The 20849-nt window shown below is 38.6% G+C and overlaps 1 protein-coding gene across 5 annotated transcripts in view; it reads left to right on the top strand.

Annotated features, from left to right (window-relative positions):
- SUGCT (succinyl-CoA:glutarate-CoA transferase) overlaps window positions 1–20849 on the top strand; it is a 479841-nt gene that overhangs the window by 65520 nt on the left and 393472 nt on the right. For all 5 annotated transcript variants that reach the window (XM_077811004.1, XM_077811002.1, XM_077811003.1 and 2 more), the window contains exon 8: window positions 16361–16504. In XM_077811004.1, coding sequence (XP_077667130.1) covers window positions 16361–16504 — 144 coding nt within the window. The remainder of the gene's footprint in view (window positions 1–16360; window positions 16505–20849) is intronic.

Raw genomic sequence — 20849 nt, 5'->3', positions numbered from 1 at the left:
GCCCCACCCAAAGTTCGTTCCTGAAGAGGTCTCTGATTTTCATCAGAACCAGTCAAATTGCCCAACTTTCCTTTTCCCCAGAGACACAGTCAGCACAAGGAAAAAAGAAATTACACACATTAAATATATCCAGGACTTTGCTTTATTATAGTGACAGGGCCAAACCATTCAGTGTGTTGCCTTGTCTGTTTATAGCTATACTCAGACAAAGCCCTGGCTGGGATGATTTAATTGGGGATTGGTCCTGCTTTGAGCAGGGCGTTGGACTAGATGACCTCCTGAGGTCCCTTCCAACCCTGATATTCTATGATTCTATGATTCTAAAAGTCAAGCTACTTCCTTGCAAAGAGTAACAAAATGTATAGCACGGTGTATCTTGATGTGTTATCATCTGACTGGTGTTTCTGTCCCACTGAACATCATTCTGCCAGAGCATGAGCAACAGGCTCCCCCCACTTCAGGAATATTAGAGATCTGTAATGCAGTGGTGTGGACTAACCCACTGATTTTTGTCAAGCACTATCCCTTGGACTTAGATGCCAGGTCAGATGCCAAGTTCAGGAGAACAGTGCTTCAATCACTGTTTGATTGATGCAGCTATACTCCTCATTCCCACCATTCAGAGGGGATACTACTTGCCAGTTACCTACAGGAGGTTCACACAAACATGTACTTGAAGAAGAAAGAAATACAGTAACTGTTTTTCTTCAAGATGTTATGGTCGATGTGGATCTCAAACCCGCCCTCCGTTCCCCTTTTTGGAGTCTTCAGCCACCATGGGCTTTGAATTATGGGGGAATGCCCTTGTGTGGGCGTATGAGGAGGCACAGGGTGCATGCATGGCCTTGAGAGACCCTGCTATTCAAAGAAAATCCAATCATGTGAGGCACATACGCACCTACAGTGGGATCTACACTGAATGCAACATCTCAAAGAACTACAGTTTCTGTAGGGAAAGTAACCATTCCTTACATTCTGATCCAGTGCCTGTGAAGTGAAGAGCATTGCTTCCATTACAATGGCAGAAGTTGCGCACACAACTTCCTGAGCTGAAAATTTGCCAGCTAAATTCCATGGAAGTAATAACTGTTACAAAGGGGCAAATGTTGTTAATACTGAGTTAAAGGAAACATATTTAAAAGGTTAAACTTTAACAAAATAGAACTCGAATAAAACTTTTCAATGATATGTGAATGACAGAATGTACAAGTGTTACACTGAATAATTGGATGCAAGTTGTATTATGGGAGTAATATTCCTCAGTGGCCATTATGAAGATGGATTTTATTAAAAGGTTATGTTAAGATCTACACTGGAAACCCAGATGTTCACATCACCTCACCAGTACTTCAGGCAGTGTAATCATTAGAATCATTTAATCATTGTTGCTAACAGCTCTGTGTATTCACCACGGGCTTTTAACAATTCATTCTGACTCAGTCATTCTCTTGCCTGATTAAAATAAACATACTAACTTTTAGCTCTTATTTTTCTTCATCTAAAGTTTTTGGTTCATATTTTATTCCATAAGGGCTCCCCAAACACACATTCTCTCATGTGCAAAGGGCCAGCGCAGTGCCTAAGTGCTACTTAAGTCCTATTTTGAAGACTTAAGTGGTGCATAGGCCTTGTGCTTTGGGGTGAATTTCGTAGCCCCATAGATATACCTTTTAGCTGTTGCAATGAAAATCCATTCTGAATTGGTTTAATAATAATAATAATAAAAAATAATCATACCTAGCTGTTATCTAGAGCTTTTTCATCAGCAGATCTCAAAAGGATGTCAATGTCATTATCCCCATTTTCATATGGGGAAATTATGTTTTAAAGTAGTGGTTTAGAATTGTACTTCACGCATGCCTGAAAATTTACGACTGATGGTATGCTGTTCTTTAAAATAAATCTCCCGAAGTTCCAATGGCACTGTTTATGGAGAAGTAATAGAGTTATGTGGAATTTTGAACAACATTAAAAACAAAGTGGCAAAACCTGTCTCATTCAGTGTGGGGGTAGGTGTGCAGAGGCCTGCTTTGTTCCATAAGGTTGTGACAGTACTATCGGCTGTGTGTGTACTATAGATAAATATTACAGTGTTAAAAATACGTAATAGGGTAGGGTAAATGCAAAAAAAAAAAATTCAAAAAAAAATTCTTGTGTTCTCTTTCCCCCTCTCTCTTTTGGTTATGTATTGTTTCATTAGAATGTAAAGTCTTCAGGGAAGGAACTGCCAGGTGCGACAGACTAAAGTAAAATCAAAATAGTAGCTTATATACAATACTTGAATCAGAATAAAACATTTTCTGGCAAATTCAGAGACTGTGATAAACCCAGAAGAGAAAATGACTTACTGGTTGTAATTCTGCTTCTCTGAAGTTTATCATTCTGACAGGATTCTCACTCTTCTAACATCTCGTGTTAGGAAATAAGAGTGAAAATCCCTGGTGGATGGTATCTTTAATGACACTTGAATGATAGTGATTAAGGTGTTTTTACCCATGGTTTTTTTATGTTGAGTTAATTGATTGCCAAATAACTCACTGTAATTAATACTTCTGTAAAGAACGGCCAGTCTGGACACTCCCCAAACATTTATTTCAGGCCGTGAACGTTTGTGGTTTACCCTGAGGAACAGCCTCAGGATAAACTACAAATATTTGTATTCTGGCTATAAAAAAATTCTAATGAGGGTGAGACATGAGGAGAGACTGGGCCTCTGTATTATGCAATATCATATCCACAGAAAATCACTGTGTGACTATACAGTGGAATCCTAATTTACCAAAAGTTCTGGTGAACAGGTTATTGAGTGTGCTCAGGGACACCACTGGAGATTTTATTCTGCCGAAGGAGTACATAAATTAGAATTAATTTGAGGAACATCCACATAACTTCTACAACCACCTGAAAATGTTTGAGTTTTAAAGCTGCATTAACACACACTTCCAGTTTCTGACCCAAGCCATTTTAATACTACAGTACATTTCAGAAGCTGTATTCAGAACTCTGGAATGTTTTCTGAAGCAGGTATGTAATTAATAGCAAAAGTTATACTCCCACTCAGCCCACAGGGATTTCCTTATGTACCTCATATAGTCCATTTTAATTCACTCCAACAATCTAGCTGCTGACTTGATGTCCCAGAATAAAAAGATTTTACCAGTACAGATGATCTGGAACTTTGCTGTGCGCTGAACAGCAGCTTTAGTTAGTGAACTGTTTCTTGTTATTGGATCATGAAATCTATGGCTTAAACAGCAGGGAAGTTTGAGCAAAACCTAAGCCTTAATTAAAGCTTTTTGTCCCTTGTGTAACATTCCTTTGCACTATATACTCACATTTCTTGTAAAATTATAATTTTGAGGGAGTGAGGGGGCTGCAGTTGGGGAGATAGAAGTCTAAGGTAAAATTTTATGCACACTTTTTTTCCAAAGTTGTCGTCGTCTTAAAGAAACAGTGATACAAGTATTGTAGAAGGAAAAAAGGTAATACAAATTTGTAATGCATCAAAGATACAGTACAATATCATATTTGGCTGCACAATAAGATATGGAAAGAGAAGGGAATTGAAAAAGAGAGAAGATTATACATTGGGCACATCATTTCAAAATCTTTGAATCCTCAGAGTATATCTGTTTTTGAAGAAATCCTGAGGGTTTTCAGTAAGAAAGGCCTACCTTTTGAAATGACGTAGTGCTTCATTCTGAGTGTTTTGAAATAGTCTCCAGGAAATTTGAGCTCCAATTGTTGAAGATGCTAAATTGTACTATAATATTACAAATATACAAATGCACACAAAACTACATTGACATATTGGTAAGGCTCTCACTGATTGCACAGAAACAAAGATATTCAGCATTAAGGATAACATTTTATCCTTGGACCATATTGCCATGCTTAGATTCTGAACCACAGGTGGAATTTGGGGTCCCACACTTTCATTAGACCACCTCAGTATTAGGAATGAAGGATGCTAACTATGGAGTTCTGGATTTACTTCTCTTGGGGTAGTATTTTCACTATGTATTTATAAAATATAGCAAACAATGGAATGGAGTCTGGTTTTGTCTAAAGCTGTACCACAAAGTCTTTCTGTCTTTAATGTAGATACCTCTGGCCAGATTCTATTTTTCTTTGTATAAATTTAAAACATGCTAAAAGGACCTAGTTTACACTGATGACATATTTATTGTCTTCAAAGACATAATTAATAGAAACTCACAACATTCAAGTCTCTTATTTGGGGAACAAAAAACTTGATGTACCCACATGCAGCAGTGCCAGATGAATGTTCCTTTGATGGAATTTTCTCTGACTCATTAAGGCGATAATTTGAGTGTAATTTCAAAACCAATTCAGATAAGAGTTCCCTTAGTGAATCATTACATACAATTTGGATATTAAGAGAATCTTTGTAGTGGTGTGTCTATTCACTAGGCATTCTTTGTTACTGAAGAAACATTTTGTTTTATTGAATTAAAGAGAGTCAGGCGTGATTGGGATCTACAGTACCAGAGGGGCCATCATCCTTCAGATTAAAAACAAACAAAACACAAGCTCATCAAAAGGCTACACATGGTATATTGCTCAGAACAGTTGAAAACTAGCCATGATTGTTTCCAATTAACTTTGGCAACTTATTTCCCATCCTTTGCCTGTTCAAAGCCGTTTAAAGACTACTGGAATTAAAGCCTTCTATTAAGCATGTCATTTAATGGAATGATTTCTCTTTTGAACTGATTATTCTTATATTGCCAATATAAATTTGGATTGACCACAAAGAAGCAGTATGTCAGGGCGCAGGAAGGTGCAGATCGGACTCGGGTGAATAGGATTCTAGAAAACTGTGTTCAATGTGGGCATCTGACTGCCAAGAAGATGTTCACAAGGGAATTTAGAAAAAAACAGCCTCAAAAAAATGAGTTAGTGGAAACTGGTGGAATGGCTGAGCAGTAACAGACAGGAAGGTCCATTTCAGCAGGCGAGAACCTTTTATAAATACATATCAAAACAAGTTAACATAAGCAAAAAAGAGAAATAAACAACCACCTAAACATAGGGATCAATCCAGCCTCAGAGTCTGGATGGGAAAGCCTTAGGCATTCTCCCTCTGGGCAAGTCTACACTTAAAACTTTTGTTGGTTGGGGCTGTGGGGATATTTTCATTATGTGTTTATAATGGCAAAAGCCGTAGGATAGAAGTTTATTTTACTCAGAGAGCTGATCTAAGCTATGAGGAGGGAAAAGGAAGCTGAAATTAACTTCTCATATACTAGTAATAACTATGCATCCTGTCACAGATAGACAAGTTTACGAGGAAAGATTAAAATTAAACAGACAGCGTAGGCAAAATTAAACAAACAGTATAGGATAAGAGCTGCTTAAGGGGATAGGGTGAAAGCTTACAACAATCTACAAAAGCTTGGTGTAAACACCGAAGAGGGGAGGGAATTACTCAGGCTGATAAAAATATGTAACTTGTAGTATGGGGATGAAATTAGGTAAACCAAACTTTAATGTTAACATCAGAAAAAAATGGATTATTAACGGTCTAGATCTCTTAAACTGTGGTGTATTCACCAAAAGACAGTGTTGGAAACATTTTAGAACTAGAAAATTAAATTGTAGGGAATTATCTTATACTGGCATAGGATGTACTAGTTGGACTTTTCCGTCTTTAATTTATATCCCCAAATCAAAACCATTTAAGGATAGAGTTAAGTTTGAAAATGTACCTTTTAATAATGCTTTATATCTCATAAATTGCTTGTTTGAGCCTCCCCAAACCTTGTCATAAACTTCTTGGCTGGCAGACAAAAGTTTCAAGGGACAAGGAACTGTTTAGTTGAAGTTATGGAAGAGGAGGGACAAGATCAGCCTTGTAATGGAGAGTACAGTATGTTACATGCTTCACTGTGGAGATGCTGCCTTTGATTCTGTGCTAAGAAGGAAGGAAACCCACAATTTGAATTCAGTGGTTGGTTTCAGGAGCAATGTTGACACCATGGGGTGATGGCCTATTTTAAAAAAGATATCTATTTGCAATCTTATTATGGTCTTGCAGTAGTGAGGCAATAATTAAGTTGGTGTCAAATTTTTCTGTTTTACTGGGTCTATACCTCAGAGTCTCAACTTTTGTTTATAACCCTTTTTTGTAAACGTCAGGGGGGATTTGAACCAGATTTTGGCCACTCATTAATGCGTGTGGAATGATTTCCAGTATGAATTTTCTGTTAGCATGTTGTTGGATTTTTTTTTTGGTAGAAAACTTGGGAACACTGGAGCACCTGATTCTTTGTCCCACACAGTGCATGTTTGATGCTCCCTGCTGCCGCCTGAACAGTAACATTGTGATATCAGAGATAATCGGTCATTCATTGTTCACTCTGTCCAGTTCATTAGCATATTTGCAGAGAGTCACGATTGTCCTGGTTGTTATGGCAATGGCTGCCTTGGCTAGCTGATTTACCTCAGATGACCCATTATTAGAAAGAAGGGTCACAGGAGGAACTGTAATGGAAGCAGATGGAAGCTGAGCGCCTGCTGTGCTCCTTTGAGTTTGCGATGTGGTAAGTTATACTGGTTCTTTTCAAAGAGCAGGTGTTTGTTACTCTCCTCAAAAAGAGTTGCATGAAAATAAGGTACAAAATTACAGCTCCTTTTCATGTATATTATCTGCTTGTTACAAATTGGAGACTGACATTCATTTTTTAAAAAAAGGTGGGAAAAAATGAGTCCTTGCTCAGTTTTCTGTTATATAGTTAGAAGAAAGGTAATTTAAAAGTTGCACTAAAACTGAAATTCCAAAGAAGTTTTTGTTTTGAAGACCGTTTTAATTATTTTCAGTATATTGGTTGACATGGCACTTGTGTGGTGAAATATTGAGCTTCACAAAGATAACAATGGCAATAAAATATACACTGAAGACAACAACAGTGTAAATGTTATATAAATAGCACATAAAAATCTAAAGAAATTTATGAACAAAAAACTTGCAGATTAGTCATAGTTGGTCTCATAAAAATCAGGAAGTACAAAGTTAAGAATTAGAAAGCATTAAAAAGCTGGAAAAGTCAAGTACTCTCAAGTTAGGATATTCCAGAATAAACGTTGCCCATGCAACCTTAATTTGACCCTCTTGAGTGTATGCATTGTAATACAGCCTTTAATTACACGCAGAAGTGACTGCCTGCGAAAAGTTTGGTGTAAGAGACTTGCCCAGAATCACACAGGAACTCAAGTGGCAGAGGCACGGATAGAATCCAGTTCTTCAGGACAGCATTCAGCTTCTTTGCCTTGAAACTATTCTTTTTCTTTCTGCTGTCATAAGAACATAAGAATGGCCATACTGGGTCAGACCAACAGTCCATCTAGCCCAGTATCCTGTCTTCCAACAGTGGCCAGTACCAGGGGAAATGAACAGAACAGGGCAGTTGTCAAGTGATCCATCCCCTTTGTTGTCTAGTCCCAGCTTCTGGCAGTCAGAGGTTTATGGATATCCAGAGCATGGGGGTTGCATTCCTAACCATCTTGGCTAATAGCTATCCTTCATGAACTTATCTAATTCTTTTTTGAAACTAGTTGTTCTCTTGGCCTTCACAACATCCCCTGGCAACAAGTGCCATGGGGTGACTGTCTGTTGAGTGAAGAGGTACTTCCTTTTGTTTGTTTTAAACCTCTTGCCTATTAATTTAATTGGGAGACCCCCTCGGTTCTTGTGTTATGTGAAGGGGTAAATAACATTTTTTTTTCTCCACACCTGTCATGGTTTTATAGACCTCTATTATGTCCCCACTGTAGTCCTTTCTTTTCTAAGATGACCAGTCTTTTTAATGTCTCCTCATATGGAAGCTGTTCCATACTCCTAATTATTTTTGTTGCCCTTTCTGTACCTTTTCCAATTCTAATATCTTTTTTGAGATTGGGTGGCCAGAAATTCATGCAGTATTCAGGGAGAGGTGTACCAGGAATTTTGTGTACTGGCATTATGATATTTTCTGTCTTATTATCTATCCCTCTGCAAATGGTTCATAACATTTTTGTTTAGGATTTTTCACTTCTGCTTCATAATTAGCAGATGTTTCAGAGAACTGTCCACAATGGTTCCAAGATCTCTTCTTGAATAACAACTGCTAATTTGGAACCCATCATTTTGTATGTATTGATTATTTTTTTCCAGTGTGCATCACTTTAAACTTATCAACATTGAATTTTATCTGCTATTTGGTTACACAGGCACCCAGTTTAGAGAGATCCTTCTGTAACTCTTCCCAGTCAGCTTTGGACTTTACTATCTTGAGTAATTTAGTGTTGTCTGCAAACTTTGCCATCTGACTGTTTACCCCTTTTACCAGATCATTTAGGAATATGTTGAACAGTACAAGTCCCAGTACAGGTTTTTGTATATTACCATTCCTAATTAGGAACCTGTAGGAGAACACTTCAACCTCGCTGGACACACAATAGCAGATTTAAAGGTAGCCATCCTGCAGCAAAAAAATTTCAGGACCGACTTCAAAGAGAAACTGCTGAGTTCAGCTCATTTTCAAATTTGACACTACCAGCTCAGGATTAAACAAAGACTGTGAATGGCTAGCCAACTGCAGAAGCCCTTGGTGTTCACACCTCAACTGCTAGAAGTGGGCCTCATTCTCCCTGATTGATATAACCTCGTTATCCCTAGCCAGATTCTTGCTTGCATATTTATACCTACCTCTGGAAATTTCCACGACATGCATCCGACGAAGTGGGTATTCACCCACGAAAGCTTATGCTCCAATACGTCTGTTAGCCTATAAGGTGCCACAGGACTCTTTGCCGCTTTCACATGATTATTGACATCCTCAAAGAATTCGTACAGATTGATGAGACAATTTTCCCTTTACAAAAGCCATTTTGACTCTTCCCCAAGATATTGTATTAATCTATGTGACAATTCTGTTCTTTACTATGATTTTGACCAGTTTGCCTGGTACTGAAGTTCGGCTCACTGGCATGTAATTACCACACTCACTTATGGAGCCTTTCTTAAAAATTGGTGTCATAATAGCTATTCTCCAGTCATCTGGTACAGAGGCTGATTTAAGCGATAGGTTGCACAGTTAGTTCTGCAGTTTCATATTTGAGTTCCTTCAGAACTCTTGGGTGAATACCATATGGTCCTGGTGACTTATTATTGTTTAATTTAGCAATTTGTTCCAAATCTCCTCTACTGACACTTCAATCTGGGACAGTTCCTCAGATTTGTCACCTAAAAAGAGTGACTCAGGTGTGGGAATCTCTCTCATGTCCTCTGTAGTGAAGATCAATGCAAAAAATTCATTTAGTTTCTCTGCAATGGCCTTTTCTTCCGAGTGCTCCTTTAGCACCTTGATTGTCCAGTGGCCCCACTGATTGTTTGGCAGGCTTCCGGTTTTTGATATACGTAACATTTTTTTTTTTTTTGCTGTTAGTTTTTGTGCCTTTTGCTAGTTGCTCTTGAAATTCTTTTTTGGCCTACCTAATTATACTTCTCCATATGACTTGCCAGAGTTCATGTTCCTTTCTATTTTCCTCACTGGCATTTGACTTCCAATTTTTAAAGAATGCCTTTTTGCCTCTAATTGCTTCTTTTATTCTGCTGTTTAGCTGTGGTGGCATTTTTTGGTCCTCTTATTGATTGATTGATTGATTGATTACATTTAGTTTGAATCTCTATTATGGTGTTTATAAATAGTTTCCATGCAGATTTCAGGCATTTCACTCTTGTGACTCTTTCTTTTAATTTCCATTTAACTAGCTTCCTCCTTTTGTTGTCGTTGTTGTTTGTTGTTCCCCTTTTTGAAGTTAAATGCTACTGTGGTGGGTTTTCTTGGTATTTTCTCCCCTGCAAGGATGTTAAAGTTAATTTCATTATGGTTGCTATTGCCAAGTGGTTCAGCTGTATTCACATCTTGGACCAGATGCTGTGCTCCACTTAGAACTAAATCAAGAATTGCCTCTCCCCTTGTGGGTTCCAGGACTAGCTGCTCCAATAAGCAGTTGTTTATAGTGTTTGGAAATTTTATCTCTGGATCTCATCCTGAGGTGAAATGTATCCAGTCATTATGGGGATAGTTGAAATCCCCATTATTACTGGGCTTTCTGCTTTTGTAACCTCTCTAATTTCCCTGAGCATTTCACAATCACTGTCCTGGTCAGGTGGTCAGTAGTATATTTCTATTGCTATAGTCTTATTGTTCGTAGAATTTCTATCTATAGAGGATTCATTTAAGATTTGTATATATTTGACTCAATGCTTTCTTTCACATATAATGCCACTCCCCCACGAGCGTGACCTGTATATTTTTTATACCCTAGTATTACCATGTCCCATTGATTATCATCATTCCACCAAGTTTCTGTGATGCATATTATATCAATATCATCATTTAATATCACACACTCAAGTTTACCCATTTTAGTATTTAGACTTCTAGAGAGACAAGGTGGGTGAGGTAATATCTTTTATTGGACTAACCTTTATAAAAGATATTTCCTCACCTATCTCTCTAATATCCTGGGACCAAAATGTCTACAATAGCACTGCATATTTAGACTTACAGCATTTTTATACTAGCACTTATAAAATTTGTCATTTCTATATTTATTTGTCTGCCTTCATGTGATGTAATTGAATGGGACTCTTTTTCGTTTGATTGTTTCTGTTCAGTTCCTATCTGGTGCTTTATCAACTTCTGTCCTGTCCTCTCTCCTCTGATACAGAGCAGGGGTGGCTAAACCCTGGCTCATGAGCTGCATGCGGCTCTTTTACAGTTAAAGTGTGGCACATGGAGCCCCCTCATATTCCCACTACATTCTCCAGCTACCAGACTGGGGTGGGGGGAGCTCAGGGCTTCTGCCCTGCGGCATGGTGGTGGGGTTAGGGACTTCTGTCCTGCGGGGAGGGGAGGGTCTTGGGCCTTCAGCCCTGTGGGGTGTGCCTGCTGGGGCTCAGGGCTACAGCCTCACTCCTGCTGAAGCCCTGAGCCGCAGCAGGCACATCCCACAGCCCCGCTCCTGCTGAAGCCCTGAGCCCCGGCTACCGCGCCTGATTCTCGAACTTCTGAAGATTATTGTATGTGGCTTGGAGGATCAGTAAGTTTGGCCACCCCTAAAATGGAGTTTCCCCTTTAATGAATTCCCCCCAAGAGATGTCTTTATCTGAACCATGTGCTCCTCCTCATGCGTCAGCTTTCTCCCAGCCCTTAGTTTAATAACTCCCCTATGACTTTTTACATTTTACATGCCAGCAATCTGGTTCTGTTTTGGTTTAAGAGGAGCCCATTCTTCCTGTATAGGCTTCTCCCTTCCCAAAGGTTCCCAAGTTCCTAATAAATAAATTATTAATTCTCCAGTTCCTAATAAATAAATAAACTCCTCCTCCCAACACCATAGTCTTATCCATACATTGAGACTCCACAGTTCTGCCTGTCCAGCTGACCCTGAGCGTGGAACAGGAAGCATTTCAGAGAATGCTACCAGGGAGGTCCTTGACTTCAATCTGTTACCGAGCAGCCTAAATTTGGCCTCCAGGACCTCTCTCCTACCTTTCTCTGTGTCACCGTACCTACATGTATCACGACCACCAGCTCTTCCCCAGCACTGCACATTAGTCTATTTAGATGTCTCGAGAAGTCTGAAAATCTTCCCACCGGGCAGGCAATTCACCGGGCGGTTTTCCCAGTCATTGCAAACCCATCTATATTTCTAATAATTGAATCTCTGATTACTATTACTTGTTTCTTCCCAATAACAGGGGTTCCCTCCCTCAGAGGGGCATCCCCAGCATGAGAGGATACCATGACTTCATCTGAATAGTGGGTTTGTTTCTGTCTGCTCCAGCTTGATGCTTTCATTCCCTCAGACTTTCTTCTTTCTCAGCAGCACAGAGGCTGTCAGACTGGGGATGGGCCTGCCCTATTGTGTCCCTGAAAGCACCTCTGTGTGCTTCTGTGTCTCCCTTAGGTCTTCCATTTCAGCCACTATCATCTCAAGAGCCTGATCTGTGTGTCTGAGGGCCATGAATTGCTTACAACATATGCACATGTATGCAACCTGCCCATAAGGCAGGTAATTGTATATGCTGCTTTTAGTGCAATAAGCTGGATAGCCCCCCACTCTGTTGCGGGACATCTGTCTCCATTATTTTAACTGTTGCAGGCTTTTTTCTATTTGGTGATAGAGTGGGATATTAGTTTAAGTTGAGAGTGTGTTTGTTAGGTGTATCTGCCACTTGCATGCCTTCTCTAAATTCCCTTGCAAAACTCCCCTGTTCACTAGCTCCTCTGATTGCCTCTGAGCTGGCTTTTTAAACTCCTGTTCTCTGTGAGTTAGCCCCACCCCCTTCTCATGGTATCCTAAAGGGATTAGGGATTGAAGAGTAGCAAGCTAGAGCCTTGTTAGTAAACTCTCAGCCTAGTTTAGCAGACTGCTTTGCTCAGTACACAGCCCCCAAAACAGACTGCACTATAGACTTCAAGCAAGCAAGCATACAACAACAAGCTAACAAACAACAAACTCACCCCAAGGATCACTTAATTGCTCCTGTTAGCTAGCTCCCCTGCCTTGTTCACTACAAACTTCCCAATTTCTGCAACAAATGAGGGATGGGTCCTATAAAGAAAGGACTCCTTCACTACCCAACCTCTGCTCCCCTGAGCAGGTCCCTCCTGTGCACTGAATGAACTAGGGGGTGCTCTTTTTTTTTTTTTTTTGAAGGATCATGTAATTAAAGGCTGTATCATAATGCATATGCACAAGCGGGTCGAACTAAGGCATCCTGGCATTTTCTAACTTGAGTGTGCTTGATTTTGCAACCCTTTTATCCTTTTTAATCCTTAATTTAGGAAATACAAATTCTTTTATGGTTTGATTTATTGATGAGAGCAACCTTAAGTTCAACAAAGTTTTTCTCTTTGTGAATCATAGATAAAGAATAGTGCATTAACCATGTACACAGACAAAGGAAATCTACTTGAGGAGGAAAAGATACAGTCTTATTAAGCAAAAACTGGAAGATGGTGTACTTGGTGAGGCAGATGTTGGTACAAAGATCCAAGAGAGAAGTTCATGTGATACAGTATCTGCTGAAATCGTCCGTCGTTATCATCTCGCATTTGTAATTTTCTCCATCAAGGCTGAGATTGATGTCTTTTTAAACCAGTGGAGATTGTTTTCAATCTCAGAATGTTGTTGCCTCATTTATTTGCAAGCTGGTGAAATTTAGAATTATGACCTTTTTGTCTCTGCCCCTACCGAGCTTCTTGGTTATGATTTAAGATGGATACATTTTGCTTAACCTACTGAAGGCTTTCACTAAATATAGGATAAAGGTTTTGTTTGATGTTCACTATGAAACAGCTTAGGGTAGATAGTATCTTGACGACATGATAGAACAGGGAAATAAAAAATATCCCTTTGCACCGATTCAGTTCTACCCAGCTTCTGGCCGTTGGACCCACACACACAAGTAAGCAGTAACTTTCCCACAGGCCCCTGCTTGGGGTTGTGCCTAAAGTAACAGAAGACTAGTCGTTCATGCACTTTTAATGGTGATTTTCAAGATTTCTTTAATTTCTACTTTGTGTCTTTTTAACTTTTCATTTGACAATTTTAAAATATAATGAATAAAGTAGCCGTTCTTGCCGTCATATATAGAAGCTTAATTTCCTGCAATTTTTTATCCCCAAATTGATTTCTTAGTGCATTTGACAGTGCAGTATTACCTTACTGGGTACAAACAAAATCCCCTTTAAATGACTCATAGATAGCTAGTTATCGGATTTATATACGCAACTTACTCTGCTAAAAACAGAATAGGAAAACACTATTTGACTTTAAGGACAGCTTTTTATTTTCTTGAGTGAAACCAAGTTCTTTTAAAAGAGTCGGAATTATCATAACTCTTTTGTAGTCCTAAAAAGTAATTAGATTTAGCAATGTAAATTGAGAAGTAGTTAAAATGACTGTACAAATTCAAGTTTTATTGAATGTCAGCCAGAATTGCTTAAAGATGTCTTGTCTGTGTGCCGTTTGACAAAACACTGCTCTTTTTTATGAGATGCAACCTTCATACCTACCTTTTTCATACTGATTTCGGGCCAAATTCTGATGAGCCCTTCCTCGTGATGATGGGTACGTTACTCCAAGAGTTGTCTCACTGACTTCAGTGCCACCACTTGTGGAGTAAGGAACTATTCAATGCAAGTAATGGCATCAGAATTTGAGCCTTAGCTTTTAACTTTCTTAGAGCAAAAAGTACTGTAGCTTCTGAAGTAATGGTTGTCTCATCTTTTCTGTTAGTAGACTTGTTCATTCCCTAACTGATGTTTATGAGTAGTCTGGGATATTGGAAAATCTCTTTGCCTTTTGCTCAGACAACAAAAATAAAACGCAGCAAAATGAGAGAACTTCTTGGATGCAGTCATCTTAAACTTCTGGGGTGAAATCCTGGCCCGGATGAAGTCAGTGGGAGTGTTTTCATTGACTTCAGTGCGACACGATTTCATGCCTCAAATATGAGTGTTCAGGACAGTATAAACCTTGTTGGGAAAGAAATAATTTCTAGCACAATCCTGAAGCACCTGGTGGAAGATCAAAAAAATTCTTCAGCCATAATCAGCATTATGGTTAGCTGATTAAAAAAAGAGGATTGAGTCCCAGGTTCCTAATGACATTGGATGGAACGCTCAGGAATTTCTCCACTTTTAGGTAACCTTATGGTCAAGGCACTGGACTGATACTCAAAAGACCGTGGTTCAATTCCTGGGTTTGCCACAATTTGCCTGAATGACCTTGGACAGGAAACTTTATCTGTCTGTGCCTTAGTTTCCCATCTGTAAAATGGAGATAGGTCTTCCCTAGCTCACATGGATGCTGTGAGGATGAATTCATTAGTTTTAGGGTCACATTCAGATATACAGTGATGGGGTCCACAGAAGTACCTAGATTCATCCAATTACTATGAATGCATTGAAATTTGCATTGAACCTAAGGAGAACTTTGGTCAAAACATGGCACTTATTTTGGGCAAGGAACTCTATAGAGAAGCACTAAATTTACAAAAACAATTGAAGATTTTAGAGGGATTTGAAGGTTGCAGGCCGATGACGTTACTGTCTCACTCTCAGTGGAAATCTGGCATTTGTGTGGTTTTGTGTGGTTCTAGTTCTTTGTTATTAATTAGGACACAATTGAAAAATGATTCAGAGAAGCAATGAAATCTTTGTTACTTAGTTAGATTGACTGATCTCAAACACTGAACCTTAAACAGTTAGAAAAGGCTAATGGAACCTAATCCTGATTTTGTTCCTTCTCTTTTAGTATTTACAATTGAAGATCCAGGTTTTTGTCCCAAATACATATTTGCAAAGAGAAGTTGTTACACTTCATTGCATCACAGTGCATGTGACAGGAAAATCATGGAGGACTGGACAGTTGGATTCAGAATTTTGAATATTTTTAAACCACCTGCACTTCCAGCCAGTCAGCTCAACATTAACTAGACATTTTTTGGCACTTTTCAGATTGGTTTGGTTGTAATTTTGTAATATGTTAGCTGATGAGAAAGCACACATTGGTAAAAGTGTTTTTGTATTGAAGGGCAGATACAAAACACTAGTAGGCCTAACTAATTAGCTGTATGGGACTCTTATGTGTTCTTACATTTTAGTAACAGAATCACAAGCTTTTCATTTTGGATATATATGTTTTTTATGTTTGAAGATTAAATATGCTTAAAAAGTGAGTCTCAAATTGTGTCTCATTTCATAAAACCTTTGTGAATCCCCACTGGCATTTCAAGTCTTCCTTTTATAAAACAATCTTTTCTACTGGAAACCGGTGATGAATGTTTTAAGATACAGCAAGAAAATTAATAGGGGGGCGATTTGCCGTCCTCCTCAGTTACTTGTGCCACTGACAACCTGTATGACAAGTCCTACAGTACCTTGTTTTCCAGGTATATTAAATTGTGTTTTCCTTTGGAATAATTTTGCCTCTAACAATTTATTATTTTTTAAAGACATTTTGAAACTATTGAATGAAAGCGATAGTGTTGATAAAGGGTAGAATAGCACAATTCTTTCACAATTTACCACTGTTTGTAGGGGAGAGCACTGTAAAGTTACAGAATTGCTAGGAACAGGTTATCTGTAGATACTCGTGAGAATATGTATTTTTCAGTGGCAGACTTTTCAACTTAATTCACTCAGAAGGTATTTTAGCTTCTTAGCATGTTTCTGTAATGCGTAATATGAAAATTTTTTTTAACCCATGTCTTATATGGAATTTACCATAACAAAATATTAATTCTTCCCCGTTCCCATTTTTTCGCTCCTGCTAGGATGGTGGTCCAATTAGGCCAGGAGTAGCCATGACAGACCTTGCTACAGGGTTGTACACGTATGGAGCAATCATGGCCGGCCTGCTTCAAAGATATAAAACTGGGAAGGGACTTCACATTGACTGCAATCTATTGTCATCTCAGGTACGGGTTTAAAGAATGTTTTACTTAGCTTATTGATGTAGATTTACTTTTCTTACTGGTTTTTGTGCATTGGGCCAAATGACATTGAAAGCAATACTAGAGACAAATTTCCTAGTTTATATTTCTATAGTACTGGTTGATTTATTTTGATTGATGACTATTATTACTACAGCACTTCTGTCTGCCACCTAAATACCATCTTTTACTGAGGCTCTCAAAGCACTTTGAGGCTTGATTAATTAGTGTTTTTAATGTCCCTGTGATGTGTGGATAAAAAACACAGCTGATGAAATCACCCTAGTATAGTGTGCTCTTAGCACTGGGGTTTATTTCTTCCAGAGAAGCTAAGGGCTGAATGCTCAAAAGGAGTTAGACTACTACCTTCTATTTAGGGTGCAAACTTCCATTGAAATGAATGGAAGTTAGAAGCCTAACTCCTTTTGAACATTCAGCTCTAAGTAACTTGCACAGGATCACCCTGAATGTCAGAGTCAGTGTATAATCTGGGTATGTCTACACTGCAATTAAAACCCTGCAGCTGGACCATGCTAGCTGACTCAGGCTAACCAGGCTCAGGCTAAGGCGCTGTTTAGTTGCAGTATAGAAAATTTAGGTTGTTAATTTCAAAGATAGCATTTGTTTCCTTGTAGCTGTATCCTGAATAAAGGTCAAATCCTTAGGTCCTTACTCAGCAGAGCTCTCAGTTGGGTTCAGATGTGTATATTGTCTGAGTAAGTGCTTCAGAATTTGGCCTTAAATTAGCAATCCCAAAACAGACTGACAATGATAAATTTCGTTCCAACCTGACTCAGGCTAAAGTTTAGTAATTCTTCTAGTGTGAAGCGAGCGATTGCTTCTCCTGGATGGCAAACCAAATGCATTCTTGAAGGACACTCTTACTAAAGTTGTTATGACCTTTATGGAGAGCTTTTTGCATCCAACTGCTACACTTTCTGGCACCAAGCTAACATTGCAGCCTGCTTATACTTTTTCTTCCTTCCTTCAGCCTTGCCTTATTTAAAATACCCACCTTTCCATTCAACACAAACAGCAATTAAGGGTATGAAGTCAGAGGCAGGGCTACACTACGCCTGTAAGAGGACTTCTTTTTCATTCACTGTACTCAGGATAAAATGTGTGGGATCTTTATCTAAGAACATGAAGAATCAGAGCTATTTAAATACCTGAAATAATTTGAAAGTGCTGAAAAATAATATTTGGTTTGTTTTATCCCCCAAATCCGTACATTCTAACATTTAAGCTTCCATCATTATCCTCAGATGCCATTCTTATGCTTATCTTAAAGCCATGCAAGAGGCCTTCTTTTTCCCAGATCACCTTAATATTAAACTTTCTGCACAGATCTGTCAGTGCCGGTAACAAGGCAACATTGAACTGAAATTCAGCTGCCAATGAAAAAGACCCAAAGCCTGATATATAGCATGATGATCAGGAAGCATATTTTCTAATTTTAGCTCTTCTATGTATAGATGACAAATGTCTGCTTGTAAAATAGAATGTCATTGTGACCTAGCATCCTGTAAAAGAGACCTGTCTCTCCTCCTCGATTCTGTCTCTCCTCCAAATTACACTGTAGCAGAGTAGTAGCTGATTATTAACTGGTGAAGATTTCTTTCCCTACAACAAAGCAAAATTCAAGGACTTTATTGAAGAAAGAAAGACAGGATGACTGCTAGGATGTAGTTTTTGCAGTGGGCACTAACTTTCTGTGGTCTCTCAGCTATAAACTTTTAACCCTTGGCATAAGATTCTTTTGAAAAAAATTTCCCCATAGATGATTTATAGTTGTCAACTCCAGACCTTTTAGCATCAGCATCTAAATAGTGTCCTTTAGCTGATGCTAGTAAATAAGAAGGAAGTGGGTTTTGGATTTGGTTCCAATTATGCAACTGCACTTATTCTTCTGTTGTGGCTTGAAAAAAAAATCTCTTGGAAGTTTTAATATCCTTCCTGTATTTAATTGCAACCAGGCACACACACACACAAAATAAAAAAATAAAAATATACTGTAGCGAGCTAGTTTCTTTTGGACTAAAATACTGTAAGAAGTGTTCTACTTCTTTAACATTTAACAATTTTTATTATGTATTGTCTCAGATTCCACAGACAGGATAATGTGGTTAATATTGTTTATAATGTATGATTATCTCAAGTCACTTCTCTGCTTCTAATTACTGAGTTTCAGTTTATATTTGTTATAAAGATACACAATATATTCTCATAATTGTTAAATGACTAGAAAAATATAGCAAATTAGAAGACATTGTTTTCTTCACTCATATCTTTATTGGTAAATATGTTTTAAATTGCAGGATAGCTTATGGGATTAGCAGTGAGCTTTAGAAACTTTTGCCTTTTAGGTGTCCAGTTCGAATCCAGCCCACACTGATAGTGTCTAATGGTTGTTTATGTGAGATGATATAGTTGTCTCAGTTCAGGTCTTCAGGTATGACACAAACCACAACCATAACCGTAAACTGATGATGATAATACTTTTGTGTTTGAATAGTAACTTTCATTCTGTTATCTCCAAGCACTTAACAAAAGTGGTAAACATTATCCCCATTTTACAAATAGGGAAACTGAGACACAGAACGTTTGTGATGTGCCCCGGTCACATGGTATATATCAGTGGCAGAATTAAGAATGAAATCCAGGTCCCCTGACTCATTGCTTACTGCTATAACTCCTAGGCAATCCTTCCTCTGTACTAGGCCATGTTGTGTTGTCTGTGTGTTAATTGGAGAGATCATGGTTTGAATAGACATAGGGGATGAACCTATCCTGTCTAGAGGTGGTTACTGCTGGTGAGAGTTGAGGCACATTTTTCTTTTGAGCTGTACACTTTGACACCTTAATAGATGAACCTCCGTTTGTGCTGAAGACAACATAAAGAGTTCAAAGAAGGCACAATGGATGAGTGAACGGTGGGTGCTCATTAATGTTGCAGAGACAAAGATGTAATCTAGCACTCTTAAAATGTGTCAGAGTAACAGCCGTGTTAGTCTGTATTCGCAAAAAGAAAAGGAGTACTTGTGGCACCTTAGAGACTAACCAGTTTATTTGAGCATTTGGAAACTGCAGCAGACTTTATATACACACAGAGAATATGAAACAATACCTCCTCCCACCCCACTGTCCTGCTGGTAATAGCTTATCTAAAGAGATCATCAAATCCAGGTGCTGGAAATGGCCCAACTTGATGATCACTTTAGATAAGCTATTACCTGCAGGACAGTGGGGTGGGAGGAGGTATTGTTTCATATTCTCTGTGTGTATATAAAGTCTGCTGCAGTTTCCACGATATGCATCCGATGAAGTGAGCTGTAGCTCACGAAAGCTCATGCTCAAATAAATTGGTTAGTCTCTAAGGTGCCACAAGTACTCCTTTTCTTTTTTTTTTTAAATGTGTGCTATTTCAAATATTTCACTCACCTGCAGAGGTTTGTTTTGTATGTTGTCATTCCCAGAGTGCATTAGCACCAAAGAGCTTAATGGGCTATTTCCAAAGGTTTTTTACAACTACTTCAGTGTTCTTCCATTGAGATAACACAATGCAGGACTGTCTTTATCTCTCTCTTTTTCTGGTATATGAACCAGGAGTTTGTGTTTCTGCAGCCTATGCCAAAGCAGTTGAAAGCAGGCCTCTCTCCTAAAAGTGCTTTTTGTAAGCTTTACCTAAGAAATATTACTAGTAAAATAAAATGACCCTTTGCTGTTTGGTGAAGTTCAGTTCTCTCTGCTATCAGAAAAGCTATTTGACTTCATTGAACAACAAAGCTCCTGGGTAGATATAACCACTTGTTGTGTAGAAATTCTGATTGCACATTTTCTTAATCTCTGTAAACTCGTTTTGCTATAGTAAATGGATATTTTAAGTTACAAGATCATAAATAAGAATATAGGAATGGCCATACTGGGTCAGACCAATGGTCCATCTAGCCCAGCATTCTGTCTTCCAACAGTGGCTAGTTCCAGATTCTTTATTTAGAGGGAATGAACAGGACAGGACAATTAGTAAGAGCATCCCCTGTTGTCTAGTCCCAGTTTCCTTCAGTCAGGGGCTTAGGGCTTCCAGAACGTGGGGTTGCGTTCCTGACCATCTTGGCTAATAGCCATTGATGGACCTGTCCTCCATGAACTTATCTAATTCTTTTTTGAACCCAGTAATACTTTTGGCCTTTACAACATCCCCTGGCAATGAGTTCCACAGGTTGACTGTGCACTGTGTGAAGAAGTACTTCCTGTTGTGTTTTAAACCTGCTGCCTGTTAATTTCATTGGGTGACCCCTGGTTCTTATGTTGTGTGAAGGGGTATATAACA

Source organism: Eretmochelys imbricata, chromosome 2 (genome assembly GCF_965152235.1).
Source record: "Eretmochelys imbricata isolate rEreImb1 chromosome 2, rEreImb1.hap1, whole genome shotgun sequence".
NCBI lineage: Eukaryota > Metazoa > Chordata > Testudines > Cheloniidae > Eretmochelys > Eretmochelys imbricata.
This window is presented reverse-complemented; position numbering and strand designations above follow the sequence as displayed.